The 20,541-nt window shown below is 42.6% G+C and overlaps 1 protein-coding gene across 2 annotated transcripts in view; it reads left to right on the top strand.

Annotated features, from left to right (window-relative positions):
• The window catches only part of LOC137416337 (voltage-dependent L-type calcium channel subunit alpha-1D-like), a 476,095-nt gene that overhangs the window by 104,045 nt on the left and 351,509 nt on the right, over window positions 1-20,541 (top strand). For both annotated transcript variants that reach the window (XM_068101884.2, XM_068101890.2), the window contains exons 15-20: window positions 8,366-8,480; window positions 8,554-8,623; window positions 12,065-12,197; window positions 15,648-15,777; window positions 15,897-15,956; window positions 17,260-17,366. In XM_068101884.2, coding sequence (XP_067957985.2) covers window positions 8,366-8,480; window positions 8,554-8,623; window positions 12,065-12,197; window positions 15,648-15,777; window positions 15,897-15,956; window positions 17,260-17,366 — 615 coding nt within the window. The remainder of the gene's footprint in view (window positions 1-8,365; window positions 8,481-8,553; window positions 8,624-12,064; window positions 12,198-15,647; window positions 15,778-15,896; window positions 15,957-17,259; window positions 17,367-20,541) is intronic.

The following is a 20,541-nucleotide window of genomic DNA, read 5'->3' on the forward strand; positions in this document are numbered from 1 at the left end:
CAGAACGCAACAACCCTTGTATACCCGACTGTGAAGCCAATCGTCAAATGTACCTGTCCGTACATTTTGCCACGCCACCTGTGATATAATCCTGTTGTTGACTTCTTGCTGCGACAATCAGTGACATGGTTCTTTTAACAAATAACTCACCAAAGTGTAAAAGAAACTCACTGGATTGATATACTGAGTTAAGAAACTAAACCCAAGTCAAGAAAAAACATACACATATACACATACATACATACATATGCAGACTTGGCATTTAACATGGATTATATTTTTTTATTGACGGGCTTACTTTCTGAACTCAGTATATCAATCTGGTGAGTTTCTTTTCCACTTCGTTGATGTCTTTGTTGAAAGAACCATGTCACTGATTGTCTTTCGCAGCAAGAAGTCAATAACAGGATAATATCACAGGTGGCGTGACAAAATGTAAGGACAGGTACATTTGACGATTGGCTTCACAATCGGGTATATAAGGGTTGTTGCATTCTGTATTCGTGGAAAACAACTGCTGCATGTCTACAAAAGTTATTGCCGCTTCCTCTGGAGATGGTCCGTCAATGTGACAATGCTGTTTTTCATGGAGTGGTGGCTTTACGAAATTCTGGCATGAAACAGCATGCTATTGCTCGGAAGTATGGCATCACTCAAGGTCAGGTGTCAAAGATCCTGAAACGAAATGCTCAGAAGTGTGTCCCTACTCCAATACCGAGGCGAGGACGTCCACGCAGAACCACAAGGAGAGATGATCGCCAGCTGCATACATACATACATATGCAGACTTGGCATTTAACATGGATTATATTTTTTTATTGACGGGCTTACTTTCTGAATTAGTCTGCAATGGCTGTACCAAGTCAGCTAATCGGCTTAGGGCTGAGTGGCAGCAACTGACAAATGTGCCTGTATCCAGAAGGCTAGTCAACCAACGACTGGTTCAAGCAGGCTATCGTGCCAGGCGTCCCCTGAGAAAGCCACGCCTGACCAGACAACACAGCCAGCGCCGATTGCAGTGGGCCAGAGAGCACCGCCAAGGCAGCCAGGAAACTGGAATTACGTGGCCTTCAGTGACGAGTCTAGATTTCTGGTCTATCGTCAGGATGGCCGAGTCCGAGTGCGCAGACAAGTGCATGAAGCCCACAACGAAGATTGTATAGTGCCAAGAGTCCAAGCTGGAGGTGGTGGGGTGACCGTTTGGGCTGCTTTTCATGCAGGGGGCAAAACTGACCTGGTTGTTCTGAATGGAAACCTGAACCAGTTCAAGTACAGGGCCATTCTGGAAGAAACATTGCTTCCATTTGCTCGTGCAACCTTTCGAGGAAACTTTTCTTCCAAGATGACAATGCACAGCCTCATTGTGCTCACATGATCCAACACTTTCTTGCTGACCGTGGTGTCGAGCATATGGAGTGGCCTGCCATGTCCCCGGATATGAATCCGATAGAGAACTTGTGGGCAGAATTAACGTGTCAAATCGACAACTTGGACCAGCAGCCCACCTCTGTGCGTGAATTGCAGCAGGCTATTGTCACTGCATGGCAAGCGATTCCTGTCCAAACCTTGGCAAATCTCGTGAACAGCATGCCTCGACGTGTACGTGCTCTCCTGAATGCTCGTGGGGGTTACACGAAGTACTGAACTGTAATTTTACTGTCTGTAATCCCAGTCATAATTTAGCTTTTGTTGAAATTTTTTTTGGCTAATGTGCAAAATAAAGAGATACTTCTTGAAAACGCACAGAAGTTTAACACTGCACTGTCCGTGAATTGAGTTCGATATCAGTTTACATCACTTTCAAGGATCAATTTATTTGCTTCAAAATGTCAAATGTGGTTTTTGTTTCTTTTAAAGGTCACATTAACAAAATCTAGAATAATTTCAACATAATTCCAATGAACTTTTGGTTCTAAGTCATCTTGAAAAGTAAGTTCACCCCCACAAAAAAAATATACCATATTAAATGCCAAGTCTGTATTTATATATATATATTTTTTTATATATATATTTTATATATATATATATATATATATATGTATATATATATATATATATATATATATTTATTTATATAAGTTCAAAACACACCTGGTCACAAGTGTGCCACACTGACCGGGTCCTCAGTTGAGGTCCTCAGCATCATCCCGTTTCGGCCCTTCAACCTCGATACGGTCAGCTAAGGTGGGCCAGCAGGGGCACGTACACATCCACATGCAGCAACTGCATCTGGATGCGTTCATACCCCCACCCCCAGCCAGTGCGAACAACAACAACAACAACAACAACAACAACAACAACAACACCTCCACATCCAGAATCCACAGCACCAAACAAATATGGTGGAACACTCAAACACCCACCTTTATACCCTTCACCACTCACCAACAAAACACACCAGATCATTCACACACACACATACACACCCATACACACACATTCATACAGAACACCAACCAAACAACCACCTACACTTACATCATACACCACTCAACACACAAAAACACACACTCATGCAAAAATTAATTCATGCAAAAACACACACCCTCACCCACTCACTCATATACACAAAATAAGAAGTAATAATGGTCACAAAAAACAAAAAACAAAACAGAAAAAAAACCACACACACAACCAACCTGCACCCTTCGACGTGTCTCCATAAACTTCCTCCATATCCAAAATGAGCCTTTCAAGGCAACCTGGGCCACCTTGTCACACATCCTCCTTCTTTCTGTCCCACACACTCCCAGCCTAGCAAGAAATGCAGAAAAGGAATTGCCAATATCCCCTCTAAACCACACCTCAAATGGCTGACACGAAACGTGCCAACCCTTCTCCCGGCACTCTGCCTCCAGCTCACTGTACTTTCCTCTCTTCCTCTCGTGCACCTCCTCCATGTTCTCTTCCCAAGGTACCGACAACTCCCCGAAGATGACCTGTCTTGTTGCACTTGACCAAATGACAGTCAGGCCGCAACCTTGTCACACAGATCTCCTCTGGGAATACCAATTGTGGCTTTAGGTCTGCCACCACCTGCCAATCACAAGCATCTGACAGCCCTCTTGCTTTCCACCTCCTCCTCCTCTTTCCACTTGGCCCTCTTTGACAAACCACACCTCTCCCCCATCTGTCTCCTTCTCCACTCTTCTCTCTCTCGATCTCAGCACCTCTTGTTGCACCATCTGCACCACCACCGCCAGCACCTGATCATGTCGCCACCTGTATCTTCCTGCTGCCAATGCTACTGAGCATGCACTCAGTGCATGCTGCACCGTTCCCACACCTCCACACAAATAACATATATATATATATTGTATTAAATGCCAAGTCTGTGTGTATATATATATATATATATATATATATATATATATATATATATATATATATATATATATATATATATACAGACTCTCCTCGAGTTACGACGGGGTTACGTTCAGACAAGCAGGTCGTAAGTCGAATCACCCCTCATGGACTTATTATATATTACGTATTTCTAAGTCTGTATTCCACCATAGCACCGTTTGTTAACAGTCATACAGGCTAAATCCCATAATCCAATCCAACCCATAGACTGTACAATAAATAAAATAAATAAAAGGGTTGTAATAAAAGGCTTTATGACGTTACAATGCGTTTTACTGTACAAAAAAATGCTTACAAAATACAGGTACATATAATGAGGTACACAAATAATGTGGCACTGTAATAAGAAGTGATAAAGTACCCTATAACATAAACACATATAAACCCACAAAATCGGGGTGGTATAGGGTGGTGGCGGCAGGTGTTATTTTCGACTACCGTTCATGTGAGATGTCATGAAGTCATAATAAGTGATCGTGAGATCTTAATTGTGCAAATAATAAGTCACGTGACATGGCGGCCACGCTTTTACCGTTCTCGAGCTGCACGATTATTTTAATCTTTAACTCCAGGTCGATCACCTTCCTCTTCTTTTTCTCCGATCCATCAGTGGATGCACTCTTCCTCTTGCAAGACATGATGATGGCAGTACGGTACACACACACTTATAGGTGATGAAGCGTAAGGGATGTTGTCAGCGCGAGGCACAAGGAGCTACTGAGATTTTTTTTATGCCGGCCATAAGTGCGAGTCGTCGTAACTCGAGGAGAGTCTGCATATATATATGTTGGAACCCATCTGTGGATCGGTCCCATTGGCCGATGGGTCTGACCCATCTGTGGATGCACGAGAAATGACAATGCAGACCCATCGGCCGATGGGTCTGCGCCATCTGCGGATGTGTTGTTCACCTTGAAGGAATGTGTTGACAGAATGGTGCTCTTCAATCAGGTACACAGTCATTGGAATTACATGTGGTAGGAATTTAACAGAGATGATTTTTAAATGTTTTATTATCTATTTCTACCCATCTATTTCTACCCATTAAGGCATGCCAGGAATTGCTATATAAACAATGGAGAGCTGAGTCTGCCAGTGCCACCAGCGAAGTAGACCAGCGTTTTTAAATGGAGCGACATTATCTTATTTTTATCTTATCGACAAACGGTTATCGACAAACCACATGTCACGGACTGCTTTATAAACATTTATGACATCAATTGCTTATTTTTAGGTTCAAATAAACATACTCATCCACCATTGATGCATACACATTCCTTCAAGGTGAACAACACATCCGCAGATGGCGCAGACCCATCGGCCGATGGGACCGATCCACAGATGGGTTCCAATATATATATATATATATATATATATATATATATATATATATATATATATCGTTAGATTAAATAAGACGCGGACGTAGCTTCAGGACGTCGATCTTTAATTGTCGACAAGCTTTCGACCAACAAAGGTCTTCCTCTGAGTCTACAAAAACAGCAGACCTGTATATCAGTCAAGTATGTATGGTGATATGTGTGTGAGATGTGTGATGTGTGTAGAAAATACATACAGAAGGAAGAGCCACGCCGAAGTTCACTCACCAGCCCCAAGTTCAACGGAAGTGACCGTTTGCGTTACAGTTAGGGTGCACGTGCATATACAAATATAGAGATATACATACATAAACACACAAGCATATATTCATATCCCATTTATATTCATATAATATATTTATATAAATGACATATAAAGGTAGAATGAATGAATGAATGAATGAATGAATGAATGAATGATGAATGAATGAATGAATGAATGAATGGGTTACGGTTAACAATTTGATTGGGTTGATGTGGGAACATGCTTTAGTCATCAAAATTTATGCCATGAGGGACTTTTGTCCGAAGTTTGTGTATCCAAAAGGACTCACGTTTCAGAATCGTGGTGTGTGATCGATTTGTGATTGATTCAATGGCAGAGATCTGAATGTCATTTATAGAGTGATCCGGTTGATTAAAGTGTATCGTGTAAGGTAGAGATTTGCCCTGACTGGTGTGGAAGTTATTGATTTCTGACCGGGTGTTATTAATCACAAATCGATCACACACCACGATTCTGAAACGTGAGTCCTTTTGGATACACAAACTTCGGACAAAAGTCCCTCATGGCATAAATTTTGATGACTAAAGCATGTTCCCACATCAACCCAATCAAATTGTTAACCGTAACCCATTCATTCATTCATTCATTCATTCATCATTCATTCATTCTACCTTTATATGTCATTTATATAAATATATTATATGAATATAAATGGGATATGAATATATGCTTGTGTGTTTATGTATGTATATCTCTATATTTGTATATGCACGTGCACCCTAACTGTAACGCAAACGGTCACTTCCGTTGAACTTGGGGCTTGTGAGTGAACTTCGGCGTGGCTCTTCCTTCTGTATGTATTTTCTACACACTTCACACATCTCACACACATATCACCATACATACTTGACTGATATACATGCCTGATGTTTTTGTAGACTCAGAGGAAGACCTTTGTTGGTCGAAAGCTTGTCGACAATTAAAGATCGACGTCCTGAAGCTACGTCCGCGTCTTATTTAATCTAACGATTATTTATTCAATACAAATGAGACGCCCTGCTCGTACTTTGGAGTTTCTACTATTTCTTACAGTTATATATATATATATATATATATATATATATATATATATATATACAGACTTGGCATTTAATATGGAATTTATATATCTACTCGAGAGGGGCGGAGTTTAAAAAAATTATATTGTCGTGGTGACATAAAATGGCGTACTATTATGTCTAAGTACTGCTAAACTGAGGGTTTTTGAAAGTGCCAATAAAGGATTTGTGCTCGACAGTGTTCAAGTATATAATTCAATGGAAATAAAATAAACGTTTTAAAGGTCGTAGAAAATTTTTTTCCTGAAGTTTACCACCGTTGATGCAGTATCTTTTACACCACCTTATTCAACCCATTACATTAGTTCTTCATGCCCGTTGTTTGTGCCTTTATGACTTTCTCAAAAACAGAAATTTTCCTCTTTGGAATTATTTTCAGTTTTGTTTGATTTGTTTTTGGTTTGGTTTTGTTTTTTTTATTTGATTTTTTTGATTTGGTTTGTTTGATTCAGTACGATAATTACCTTATTCCTCTGGAAATAGCGATGAGATTGTGATGATATTCCGTCCATTTTGCCAAATTCAGAGCCAAAGTACTGCTAAACTGCAGGTACATTTTCCGATTTGTGTTCAAAACATAACATTCAATTGAAGTGAAGTTGTTCCTCGATCACAAACTGACCATTTGTAGACAGACACACACACACACACACACACACACACACACACACACACACACACACACACACACACACACACAAACACACACACACACACACACACATATATATATATATATATGTATATATATATATATATATATATATATATGTGTGTGTGTGTGTGTGTGTGTGTGTGTGTGTGTGTGTGTGTGTGTGTGTCTGTCTGTCTACAAAAAACCAAAGTACTACCAAAGCAGCACTTTGGCTCTGACAGAAGGACCCAATTGCTTAACCCCACTTTTTGCTTCACGTGCACTAGGGAATTGTTGGTATTCTCTTTCGACCTATGGACCCTTCGGGCACGTTATCGCACGTTTTAGCCAGCAGAGGGAGCCATAACACAGCGTACCTCTCAGGTGGCACTCACAACCTCTACTCGGCATGAATAAGCGATTTAAAAACGCAGACTCTACACATGACTAACGAGTAACTATTTTCATTGGTTAATGTGGATTATCCGAAGCTTCTACATTTGATATTGATTATTTAGGGGGCATATATTTATTACATATGCACAATGGGAGTGAGGGGGCTTAAATTGAGGGAATCAAAAGTGACAAACAGAAGTGAAGGAAGGGTTGGTGTGATAACTGAGATGGAGGAGGGGAGTGTTTGGAGGAGTAGGAAGAGAATAACAAGGAGCTTGAGAGGACATGGGACGAGTAGATCGGGTGGTTGATGTAAGGAGTGTGGCCAACGATTCTGCCATATTTAGGTACTTGATAAACAGAAAAGTATTTAGTGTATGTGGCATATATGAATCAATTCACCATGTGCTTCATGCATTGCTTGATAATACGTAATTTATCGCATCTTGATGTGATTTGACTGTAATCTGCCATCCTAGTAGATGCTTGCAGGAAGTGACGTCAGGGAGCGCTCTGACCTTTTGCTTCATTTAGCCAGCTGACTTATCTCTCATCGTATGTAAGTTTCGTTATCTCCTTTAAAGTAGACAAACTATGAGGTATCAAGCTTAACCCTATACTAGAGCACAAGGAGAGAAACATGCATAAGGAAGCTGGGAACTGGGTCTAAGTGGGTGGAGTTGAGTTGAGCGGTGAAAATGGGAGAGACCAAGAGGTGACTGAGGGCAGCAGATTTGAACTCTTGTAGGGAAGACCCTTCCACAGGTTAGAACAGAGGAGTATGAAAGAGCTGAGAATTGAGTTTTGACTTTGGGAAGGGAACAAGGAAAGGGTTTCTGGATTAGAGGATGTGACCTGGAGGTGTAGGCGTTACGTAGAGAAGGCCAGAGTAGCAAGACCACAAACAGAGAAAGTTTAAAAAGAAAGCTTAAGGTTTAAAATCTTCAGGAAAAGCAATTGGTACGATGGCATTGAGTGATGTGAAATGCAAATCCGATGGTACGAGGATTTTATCGTTGCGTTTTGCTTAAAAACTCAGGTGTTGACATTGCATTATGTAGTCGCATTGCTGTGCAAAGGACACCTGTCTCTCTGTGTCTACTGACCTGAGCAACGGCGTTCTGTGATTTTCTATCGTCCGCAACAATTGTTGTACCTACGTTTATTATATAGCAGATCTAACAAATACCAGGAATGCTCAAACAACAACATCACAACTTTGACTGTAGTCACCTGTGCACAGAATTGGGGCTCTAGAGGCGATTACGGAGGAGCAGCCGGACGTCGTCTCGGATGCCAGGCGGCGAATCGAGAGCATCAGGATGAGGACGATGGGTGGGGAAACTCACAAAAAGAAGGTGAGCCGTCCTGAGAGGTGAGACTTGTGACTGTATGTGAACCACGTGTCCATTGTCATTCTCTGTGCTGCAGGAACCAGTCGATGAGTTTGACATGGAGGAGGACATTGAAAAAGATCCGTATCCTCTGGATGATTTCCCAGGTTTGAGAAGAATGTTTCCTTTTATTTATTTAAAATTTTTTATTTTTTTATTTTTGGATACAAGATCGAGGCTCGTGAAAGAGCTAACATTAATCATACAAAAAATCAAACAGACACATAAAACATATAATAAGGGGAGCGGTAGATAAGATGGGGAGAGAGGGGGAAGGACACAAACACAACATTTGAGAGCAGGGACATCGGGAGATCTGTGGGAGGGAGAGGGCTTGGGGGGACTACGCGTGGGAAGGGGGTGGGAGGAGTGGAAGAAGTATAAAACACAAGGACACTGCAAGGGCTTCCAGAAAAGAAGTTGGAATTTCACAAAAGTGGATGTGGGGTGAATTAACGGGGGTTGAAAACATCAAGGTTTTGGATGGGGGAGGATAAGAGATAGTGGTGAACAGTTGTTTCAAAGACCTGGAGGGAGGAGTTGGATTGAAGAGTGTGAGGGAGTTTGTTCCAGAGGCGGGAGAAAAGAAGAATGAAAGAGTGAAGGTGAGCGGAGAGTCTTGATTTTGGCAAGAAATTAGCTCTTGATCTTCACTTGTTTTTTTTTTCGGAATCATACCCTTGTTAAACCAACCATCTACAGGTAACTGTGTTTCTACACCTACCCCCCCCCCTCTCTCTCTCTCTCTCTCTCCCTCTCCCCCTCTCCCCTCTTTTCGGGTTAATTCTTTCCCTTGGTTATCCTTTCCAACTTTTACCCCTCCATCATCTTTTTGTGTACATAGTAGTCAAGGTCCATGGAAGAGGTAGAACACAGAATGGATCAAGACACAACATAACAAAAGCAACATCAGTAGTAGAAGGGGGAAAAGCCAAGAGTAGGGCCGAGGGAGAAAATAGACGAGACGAGTTTCTACTGAAGAGACAGAGAAACAAGGAATGTCTGCAACGATGTAGGAGAGAACGCAAGGGGTGGACAAGATGGATACAGAAGCAAAATTGTAGGTATGGGGTGGTTTAACGGGTGTAGAAAAGATCATGGTTGTGGATTAGGGATGAACTGAGATGGTGATGAACAGCTGTCTTTATGACTTGAAGGGAAGAATGAAACTGAAGAGGTTGTGGAAATTTGTTCCACAGGCAGGGGAAAAGATGAACAAATGAGTGGAAGTGAGCAGTAGTTCTGGATTTTGGCAGTTTCACTCGGAGGGTTTTGATGGTGGATCGCGGGCGTCCTGCAGATACCTGGAGGAGAGGGGGCGAGGGGAGGGTGGGGGACAAAGCACGGGGAGGGCAGAGGGTGCAAGACCATGAAGGGGACGTCAGAAGACAGAGGCACCACCGACCTGTCTGCGATGGAGAAGTGGCAGGCCCGATAAACTTGAATGCGAGAGATTCCAATGATCTTGAAGACCTTGGTTTCCATGGCATCAATCTGACCATTGTGTGAGGCAGGAGCACCAGCCCACAGCGAAGAGCAGTTCACTGCCATTGTGCCCTTTGTCTCCTCACTCTTCCATTAGCCAAATAAGGATCAAGTTTATTTTGGAGATGCTGCTTTAAGAATATAAAACTAATATCTGCATTTGGTGGTATCCTCATATATTTACGTGGGATTTATTTTCCTGGCAGTTTACAGAAGCTTCCACGGCTACATACCGCTCGTGGTGTTCACGCATGACCCAGACTCTTGTTTATAACAAAGCTGTTTGAAACACAGACGTACAGTCATCGCCATACGTTACAGCTAGTAGTGTGTAAATTTAAACTGGCTTGATGCTTTACTGAACAGAAATTTCATATTGTAGCGGTTACCGCTGGATGCACACAATCGCCTTGCACCGGCCAGAACACGGCCAGACGCGCCTCTCCCGGGCATGCCCGGACTCTGTTCCCGGGCACGCCCGAACCTCCCGGGCACGCCCGGTCTCGTCTTTCCCGGGCATGCCCGCTCTCGCCTTTCCAGGGCTCGCCCAGAGCGTCCGGGCATGCCCGCTATCGCCTTTTCAGGGCTCGCTCAGAGCGTCCGGGCATGCCCGCTCTCGCCTTTCCAGGGCTCGCCCAGAGCGTCCGGGCATGCCCGCTCTCGCCTTTCCAGGGCTCGCCCAGAGCGTCTGGGTATGCCCGCTATCGCCTTTTCAGGGCTCGCCCAGAGCGTCCGGGCATGCCCGCTATCGCCTTTCCAGGGCTCGCCCAGAGCGTCCGGGCATGCCCAGCCTCGACTTGCCAGGCCGCAGCCAAACACGCCCGGGCAGGTCCAGACTCGCCTTTCCAAGGCTCGCCCTTGACACCCGGGCATGCCCGGTATAGCTTTTGCCGGGCAAACTTCCCGACATAAATGTGTATATATATTGCTGCCCGATAAACGGGCTTGTCAGAATACCTGAGCTGTTTTGTTTCAATAAAGCAACTCGGACGAATTCCGTCTTTGGTCGCGTCAATTCTTTCGACTCGCGTTGGAGCGCAGTTTCTTCAATATCATCATTTCCCTGTTGCACCCCCTCTATTATCTCACTTTCTGCCATTTTGATTTTCAGCACCCGCATGAAAGCAGCACAGTGTAATTGTGGGTATTGATTCCAAACGCCTACAGATGAATTAATTTATGCAGGGCGAGGACTTTAGGAGATAACAATATACTTTTACATCGATTGCATGGATATTAATAGATGATGGATAAATAAACACAGTGTATGGGATTTGAAACCGCGATCCCAGCCCCGTAAACCAATTGCTTGTATGGCAATGTCAAACAGGCCGACCCGTTTGTAACAACTACCTGTAGATCTCCCGAAAATAAATAATATGAAACATGTCGTGCATAGCACGATACTTGCGAAATCCCTAAAATAAGTTGTTGACCTTTGGCCTATGTTGACCTTTTGGCCGATGTTAACCTCAAAAATAATTTGTGGTCAAATTCAGTGACCTGATATGCAAATCCTCTTCAAATTTAAAGTCAATCGAAGGAAAATTGAGGATTTTTGGAATGTCACCAAAGTTGCTGACCTTTGGCTTATGTTGACCTTTTGGCCTATGTTGACCTGTTGGCCTATGTTGACCTCAAAAATAATTGGTGGTCAAATTCAGTGACCTGACATGCAAATCCTCTTCAAATGTAAAGTCAATCGGATGAAAATTGAGGATTTTTGGAATGTCACCTAAGTTGTTGACCTTTGGCTTATGTTGACCTTTTGTCATATGTTGCACGAAAAAAATATTGGTGGTCGAATTAAATGATCCAATATACTTGAAAAATCTTCGATTTTTGCAAATAAAAATACTCTATAAAATGATTAAACAAGGATTAAGTAGATTTGACTCTTTCCGAGAGCATCTCACTCATCGGCAAACCAGATCCCAGGAGTTGTACAACGTTTGCTTAGACGCTTGTCCATTGCGTGAATTCTGTAGGCTGTGGGGCCCGTGACTGGTTGTCGTAATTGATGCCGTGCAGACTGAAACTCGTGTTGCTGGTGAATTTTGCAGGAGACGACGAAGAGTGTGACCCGGAGCTGCCTGTCGGCCCACGACCTCGCATCACCGAGGAACTGGCCATTAAGGAAAAGCTGGTGCCCATGCCGGAAGCCTCGGCCTTTTTCATATTCAGTCCCACAAACATGTAGGTGCAACAGGAGCTTCTTAGATTTACGATTACTAGCCATGCCTTCCAGTCACTTCCCTAGTGGGTTTAATCCAGAGACAGCTTGTTGTGCTTCACAAACATATTGCATATCTATCCGTAAGTCTGAATGGGGATGTAAAATGAAGTGAACCACGTGAAAAAAGAAGATCTTTTACAATATGTCGTCATCACTGATGTGGTTGTTGTTGTTTGTGTGCTCCTTCCGTGCACTAATATATATTTTTCTATTGCTTTGAGAAGTTTTACTATATATAATTGTGTGTGCTCCTTACGTGTCTGCCACCATTTATTCAAAAGGGTTTCTGCTGTCGTAGGGGAGAGTGGGGTAAGTTGAGCCTAAGGGTAAGTTGAGCCACCCCATGTTTCTTAGAAAGTGAAATATTTGAAGGTGTGAGAGCGCCATCTATACTTTCATAGCAACAGTCTTTCTTCCTGAGTACACATGCAGAGGAATATGAAGCAGGGGTAAGTAAGATCCAATGAAATTTGTACTTTTTTCGGAATTTCCCAAACTTTGAGTTATGGTGTTTTGAGGGTGATAACAATAGAATTAATGGAAGCTTAATGAATTGTTTATGTAGTAATGTGAACATGAATGGTGTAGGTTATTTACCTGAGAGTATGAATTGTAAATTGAATCAATACGTGAAATTAGCATGTTTATATTCAAAGTGGCGCCCGTGGGGTAAGATGATCAATTGGGTCGGGTCAAGTTGAGCCATGGCTCATCTTACCCCATGAACATGTGTGCAAGATAAAGTTACTGCTTCATACGCAAGTTGGAGTTGAAAACTGTAGTTCTTGTAACACTGATACCTGTGTATAGATCTAAATCCTATTCCTAAGAATGATTTATGTAAATATTTTTGCATTAATCACAGGTAAATGGGAAAATGCCTCGGGACTATAAAAGGAAGACAGCACGTGGTTGTTCTTCATAATTATTTGAAATACAAACCAGTTCATCAGCATATCTGACTGATAAATCTTGACGATTACATATGTATGAACATTCAGCCAAAGTTTACTGATAATTCATGTGTCTTACCAATAATCAGAACACAATACATGTATAATTATTTCAGTTCAAACTGTTAAATTTCATTAGATCAATTACATCATGTTACTTTGTAATAGACACGAGGTGCTTCTTACATGTGCGTAAATTTCACACAAGGGGAAAGGAGCATTTATCAAGTTTCAATTATTGAACTGAAAAATCTGATCTGAAAAACGTGAACATTTACAGGAAACTACTTTGTCTTGTTTTGCAGTGTTAAAGCTATAAGCAACAGCTTTTGCGTGATTGTTAAAAAAATGGGTATTCATTAATACTTCATGCATTCCCAGTTTCAATGGGTTTTCTCAGTGTTTTATCAATATGATAAGCTTTTCCAGTGGATCTGGACTTAAACTTTTTGTCTCAAACTTGTTTTATTGCTGTTCTGTCCTGTATTGAGCTGGTGAATTTGATGGGACACAAAATGTTTCATGCTGTTTTTTTCTTGTGGCTCAACTTACCCACTGGCTCAAGTTACCCCGAACCCATGATCAACTTGCCCCATCATTGGGGCAAAATGAGCCATTAGACAACTTTTTTTTGAAGGCCTCTGCTAATTAATTACATGAAAATGAAATGGTAACATGTGTATGAGGGGAGAAGCAAGTATTTACACCATCATAATCACTATGGCTCTGATGCACAGCACTTTATATTTGATGTACAGAAGGGCATTACTGAAAAATGGCTCATCTTACCCCACTCTCCCCTACTGTTGGAACCGCTGCATTAAAGCTCAAGGTCCTGCTTCTTCCTCTTCCATCCAAAAAAGATGACCTTCAAAACAGCCATTTTATGATTAGAAACGGGCACTAATTTCTGTTCCAAGTGAATGAATTTGTATCTTTCCAACGCTACCATTGGTATTCGACATCAGCAGGAACCTTTTAGAATAAAGGGAAATGGACGGAAACACTCACTCCCTTATACGGCGGATGCTTCTTCTTTTAGTAAGAGAAGTTTATTCTTTTTTATTATTGCTTTATTTTTATTATTATTTAATAGTCACATATGTAGCTTCCTTGCCTTTGACATGCTCCTCTGGGTTTGATTCCCTACCAAAGTCTTTCCTCACCATCATCTTGGTGTTGGTGTTTCACCAGTAGGGGATTTGTAATATTGAATGCTCCGTTCCTCGGAGGGGACGTTAATCTGGGGAACCATCTGCCAGCATTTTTTGCTTGCTGACATTGAAGTTCCGACGGGGCCTTTCAAAAAGAGTCGACCATTATGTGCCAGTACCCTGGCTAAATTCCAAATTCCATGCATGAACGACAGGAGCACGACATCTGCGGCGTGGCCATGTCTCTGCAGTGATTCAACAAACAAACCGAATGACATATATGATTAAATGTATTGTTCAATATGCATTTTGTAAGATAGAACATTGCTATTGTTGTTATTTTTAAACGGTAAAGCTGCTTCAATATTTGGCTATGTCCGTCCGTCAAAAATGAAGAAGAAGAAACTTTCCAACCCACTGTTTAGTTCTAAAGGGCAATTCTAAACGGTTCTAAAGGGTAATTATAGAGGGTTCTAAAGAGTGATTATCGAGGGTTCTAAAGGGTAATTCTCGAGGGTTCTAAAGGGTAATTCTAGAGTGTTCGAAAGGGTAATTCTAGAGGGTTCGAAAGGGTAATTCTCGAGGGTTCTAAAGGGTTATAAATGGGTAATTCTAGAGGGTTCTAAATGGTAATTCTAGAGTGTTCGAAAGGGTAATTCTAGAGGGTTCGAAAGGGTAATTCTAGAGGGTTCTCAAGGGTAATTCTAGAGGGGTTGAAAGGGTAATTCTAGAGGGTTATAAATGGCAATTCCAGGGGGTTCTAAAGGGTAATTCTAGAGGGTTCATAAAGGGTAATTCCAGGGGGTTCCAAAGGGTTATAAAGTGTAATTCTAGTGAGTTATAAAGTGTAATTCTAGAGGGTTCTAATTGGTTTTAAAGGGTAATTCTAGAGGGTTCTAAAGGGTTATAAAGGGTAATTCTAGAGGGTTCTCAAGGGTAATTCTATAGGGTTTGAAAGGATAATTCTCGAGGGTTATAAAGGGCATTTCCAGGTGGTTCTAAAGGGTAATTCTAGAGGATTCTAAAGGGTAATTCTGGGGGGTTCCAAAGGGTTATAAAGGGTAATTCTAGTGGGTTCTGAAGGGTAATTCTAGAGGGTTATAAGGGGTTTTAAAGGGTAATTCTAAAGGGTTCTAAAGGGTAATTGTAAAGGGTTTCGTTCGTTTCTCAGCTTTACTTATTTCATATTAAAAATGCCAAACTGAAGCCGCTTCTTTTGGACACGGTGCGATGTTTTTATTTATTTTATTCCATGCTCCAATGAAACAAATGGCAAGCCGGTTGTCCTCGCCTTGCCTCGCAGCTTCCGGGTGATATGCCATCGCATCGTGAATCATACGTCGTTCACCAACCTTATCCTGGTGTTCATTCTGCTCAGCAGCATGTCCCTGGCTGCCGAGGATCCAATTGAGCCTACGTCATTCCGTAATGCGGTGAGCTTCGGCCTTGCAGACCGTCTGTTGCCATAATCTACAAGCTTTTCTCATTTGCCACTGAATGCTGTGCTTGCATAACAGCCGTGTTGCTGTGTCCTGCCCCCATACCTTTGCAGATCCTCTCCCATTTTGATATCTGTTTCACCGCAGTCTTCACTTTGGAGATTGTTCTCAAGGTATGGATGTTCATAAGCTTTTATTCGTAGCGATCTAAGGTTCGTTTCAAGAACTTGTCCACATATCGCAAGTAAGAAAAGGACATAAGAGAATTTTAAGGACACTTGTAGACAGTCGACAAATTGACACCATATTTACCCTCGCCAGAGGAGAGGGTATTGCATTTGAGTCTGTTTGTTTGTCCGTTTGTTTGTCCGCAGAGAATAAATATCATTTTCTCTGCAACAGTTGGTCTGATTGACAGGAAATTTTCATCATAGGTGCAACTCCACCTGTATAATTTTGTAATGATAATTATGACGTCATACATCACGTGGTGCCATCTTGGAAAAACCGAAAAACTTTGCACCTCTATCTCTGAAAACTGCATCGAAAAAAAATGAAACATGGCTCATTGTAAAGAACTCTCCATGGGGAATAAAATATGTTAATGATGATGTCATAGGTGCCTCCATTATGACGTCATAATTCAACAAGTACAAAACTTTATCCGATCAAGATGAAATCTATTGAGCGTAATCTCGGGATAAATTGGTGGAGAAAAAAAATTATGACGACATCATCGGTCACGTGGTTCGGCCACCATATTTGTTGTAACAAAAAAGCCTTAGAAACCACTAAAAACACGTCCTGGTGAGGGTCTGCAATCTCTGATTGCTCTTTCTTGTTGGGATTTGTACATCTGGGCATCAAATGATTATGAGCTAAATGCTCAGATGGACATGCCAACCTGTTCAACCGAAGTTTCAGATAAATGAAACCACTGCTAGAGATGGCGAACCCACATATGCACGAATATTTAAACAATGGATGAAATCAAAAGGACGTTCATCAGGGTATGCTAACCACTGTGGGAAGATAGGAGAAGCTGACGTTCTAAGCGTTAACCTTTCGTTGGAGCAAAAGATGGGGTTAACCTCTGAAATGTCTTGTCCACCCGCTGTGCCCTCCCCTAGCCCTCATTCTTCCCCACTTCCCTTATTTCTCCAACTCTCCCTCTGTTTTGTCCATCTCTTTCTACTGGTATTTTGTTCTGTTGCTTCCTGATCCGTTCTATATTCTAGCTTCTCCACGAGCCTCCACAACGTATACAAAACGGCCACCTACTCCCTGCCTCCCAGAGTGGTATCATTCGTCAATCGACGTCCTCTGGATTTCATCCATTGTCCTACCTGTCCGCCGACGCAGAGCGATATTAGCTTTCACCAGCAAAAAACAATCATTTACTCTCTCTGAAAATTAATTCAGTCTTTTGGGGCCTCATCAATCACTTCGGTACTACCTTCCCTGTTGTGCCCGCAGATGACTGCATACGGTGCTGTGATGCACCAAGGATCTTTCCTGCGGAACAGCTTCAACATCCTGGACCTGTTTGTGGTCGTGGTCTCTCTAGTCTCCCAAGGAATCCAGTAAGGGATGGTTTATAGGAGAAGGACGGATGTTCGGAGGTGGCAGTCCACCTCCTGTTATTGAAAATGGGATGCACTCCCTTGCAAATCTAAATGTGCAAAAGTCAATTTCACAAGTGGAGTGCATAATGCATGAGGGGTTCATCTCAAAATGGTTTGTTTGTTGTGGCGTGAGAAACGCACTCGATACGACCAGTCACGTGTGTTGCACATTCACTCGCGATTCTCTTGCTTTTGAATCCCGGGAAAAGTTCCAAATGTCGATTTATAGATTGAAATATATTTCCTTGCTCATGAAGGAATTTGCTAATACTCAGACATTGGACTTTAGGATTTGTGGTGGGAAAACGACGCAAAAATGTCCGATTTAATATAGATGTGCATCTGTTTGACTATGCAGGCCATGCGGTTTATCTCTTCCTGTAAATATTCAGAGGCTGGGATCAAAGCAGGGCCTGCTGCTCTCATTCGCACATCTTTGAGAATGACCTATATTAATATTCCAGTTCTCAGTGATATGTACCGGCAGTGAAACTTGAACCAGCTAGGAAGTAGCTGGTAAGGCTCTAAAGCTGAGGCGGAGAAAGGAGGGACAGCTGATTGGGACAGAGAAGAGACGTTCGGATGTTAGAGGGGATGCAGTGTTGAACTGATTGGGTTGGTAGGGGAGATACAGAGCCTGTTGGGACATTAGAGTGGACATAGGGTCATTTGGGATGTACAGGGTGGCCTGAAAGTTTCTTCACCTCTGCTAAATTTCCCTCACCTTTGTGGTGTGGTGGTGCGAGGACATTGTTGGAACATATACAGATACAATGACTCATTATTTATTGTAAGTACTGCACAATAAAACCTGTATATTAAGAGTTTAAGAACCGATAATTTCCTAGGGAGTGGTAAAGTGATTTTCAGGCCGGCCTGGAGAGGAGATGTAGAGCCAGTTGGGATGATATCCGGGATACAAAGTCATTTGAAGAGATGTAAAGCTTTTTGGGATGTATAGAGGAGATATTGAGCTGGTAGGGATGATAAAAGGGATACAGACCCATTTCGGTCATTTGGGGAAAATGTCGAGGCATTTGGGATATTGAAGTGGATACAGAGCCAGTTGGGATGTTTGGAGAGATGTCGAGTCAGTCGGGACGATCGAGAAATCACAAAGTTGGTGGGAATATTTGAGGGGATTGAGAGTTGCGCGAGAAACAATATAGGTTGAATCAGGATGATGTGGGGTTGTAGGGAACATGGAGCTGGTTGGCACATCACAGAGGATGTAGAGATCATTGGGACTATTAAGAGGATGTCGAACCACTGAGCAATAGTGGGGACATATGACCATTTGGGACAGCAGAGCAGACACAGGGATGGTTATGACAATAGAGGGGACGTGTGACAATTTGGGACAGCAGAGAACATACAGGGACGATTATGACAATAGAGTGGATGTGTGACCATTTGGGACATCAGACAAGACACAGGGATGGTTATGAAAATAGAGGGGACGTGTGACCATTTGGGACAGCAGAGAAGACACAGGGACGGTTATGAAAATCGAGGGGACATGTGATCATTTAGGACAGCAGAGAAGACACAGGGATGGTTATGACAATAGAGGGGACATGTGGTCATTTAGGACAGCATAGAACATACAGGGATAGTTATGCCAATAGAAGGGAAATAACACCATTTGGGACAGCAGAGAAGACACAGGGACGGTTATGACAATCGAGGGGACATGTGATCATTTAGGACAGCAGAGAAGACACAGGGACGGTTATGACAATAGAGGGGACATGTGATCATTTAGGACAGCAGAGAAGACACAGGGATGGTTATGACAATAGAGGGGACATGTGATCATTTAGGACAGCAGAGAAGACACAGGGATGGTTATGACAATAGAGGGGACATGTGATCATTTAGGACAGCAGAGAAGACACAGGGATGGTTATGAAAATAGAGGGGCTGTGTGACCATTTGGGACAGCAGAGAAGACACAGGGATGGTTATGACAATAGAGGGGCCATGTGACCATTTGGGACAGCAGAGAAGACACAGGGACGGTTATGACAATGGAGGGGACATGTGATCATTTAGGACAGCAGAGAAGACACAGGGACGGTTATGACAATAGAGGGGACACGTGATCATTTAGGACAGCAGAGAACATACAGGGATAGTTATGCCAATAGAAGGGAAATAACACCATTTGGGACATCAGAGAAGACAAAGGGATGGTTATGACAATAGAGGGGACATGTGATCATTTGGGACACCAGAGAAAAAGGGACGGTTACGACAATAGAGGGGATGGGTGACCATTTGGGACGGCAGAGAAGACAAAGGGACGGTTATGACAATAGAGGGGACGTGTGACCATTTGGGACAGCAGCGAATACACAGGGATGGTTATGACAATAGAGGGGCATGTGATTATTTGGGACAGCAGAGAAGACACAAGGACGGTTATGACAATAGAGAGGACGTGTGACCATTTGGGACAGCAGAGAACATACAGGGACGGTTATGACAATAGAGGGGACGTGTGACCATTTGGGACAGCAGAGAATACACAGGGATGGTTATGACAATAGAGGGGCATGTGATTATTTGGGACAGCAGAGAAGACACAGGGATGGTTATGACATTAGAGGGGACATGTGGTCATTTAGGACAGCATAGAACATACAGGGATAGTTATGCTAATAGAAGGGAAATAACACCATTTGGGACAGCAGAGAAGACACAGGGACGGTTATGACAATCGAGGGGACGGGTGATCATTTAGGACAGCAGAGAAGACACAGGGACGGTTATGACAATAGAGGGGACATGTGATCATTTAGGACAGCAGAGAAGACACAGGGACGGTTATGACAATAGAGGGGACATGTGATCATTTAGGACAGCAGAGAAGACACAGGGATGATTATGACAATAGAGGGGACATGTGATCATTTAGGACAGCAGAGAAGACACAGGGATGGTTATGACAATAGAGGGGACATGTGACCATTTGGGACAGCAGAGAAGACACAGGGACGGTTATGACAATGGAGGGGACATGTGGTCATTTAGGACAGCAGAGAAGACAAAGGGACGGTTATGACAATAGAGGGGACACGTGATCATTTAGGACAGCAGAGAACATACAGGGATAGTTATGCCAATAGAA

This window comes from Myxine glutinosa, chromosome 1 (assembly GCF_964187855.1).
Source record: "Myxine glutinosa chromosome 1, kmMyxGlut1.1, whole genome shotgun sequence".
In the NCBI taxonomy this organism is placed as follows: domain Eukaryota; kingdom Metazoa; phylum Chordata; class Myxini; order Myxiniformes; family Myxinidae; genus Myxine; species Myxine glutinosa.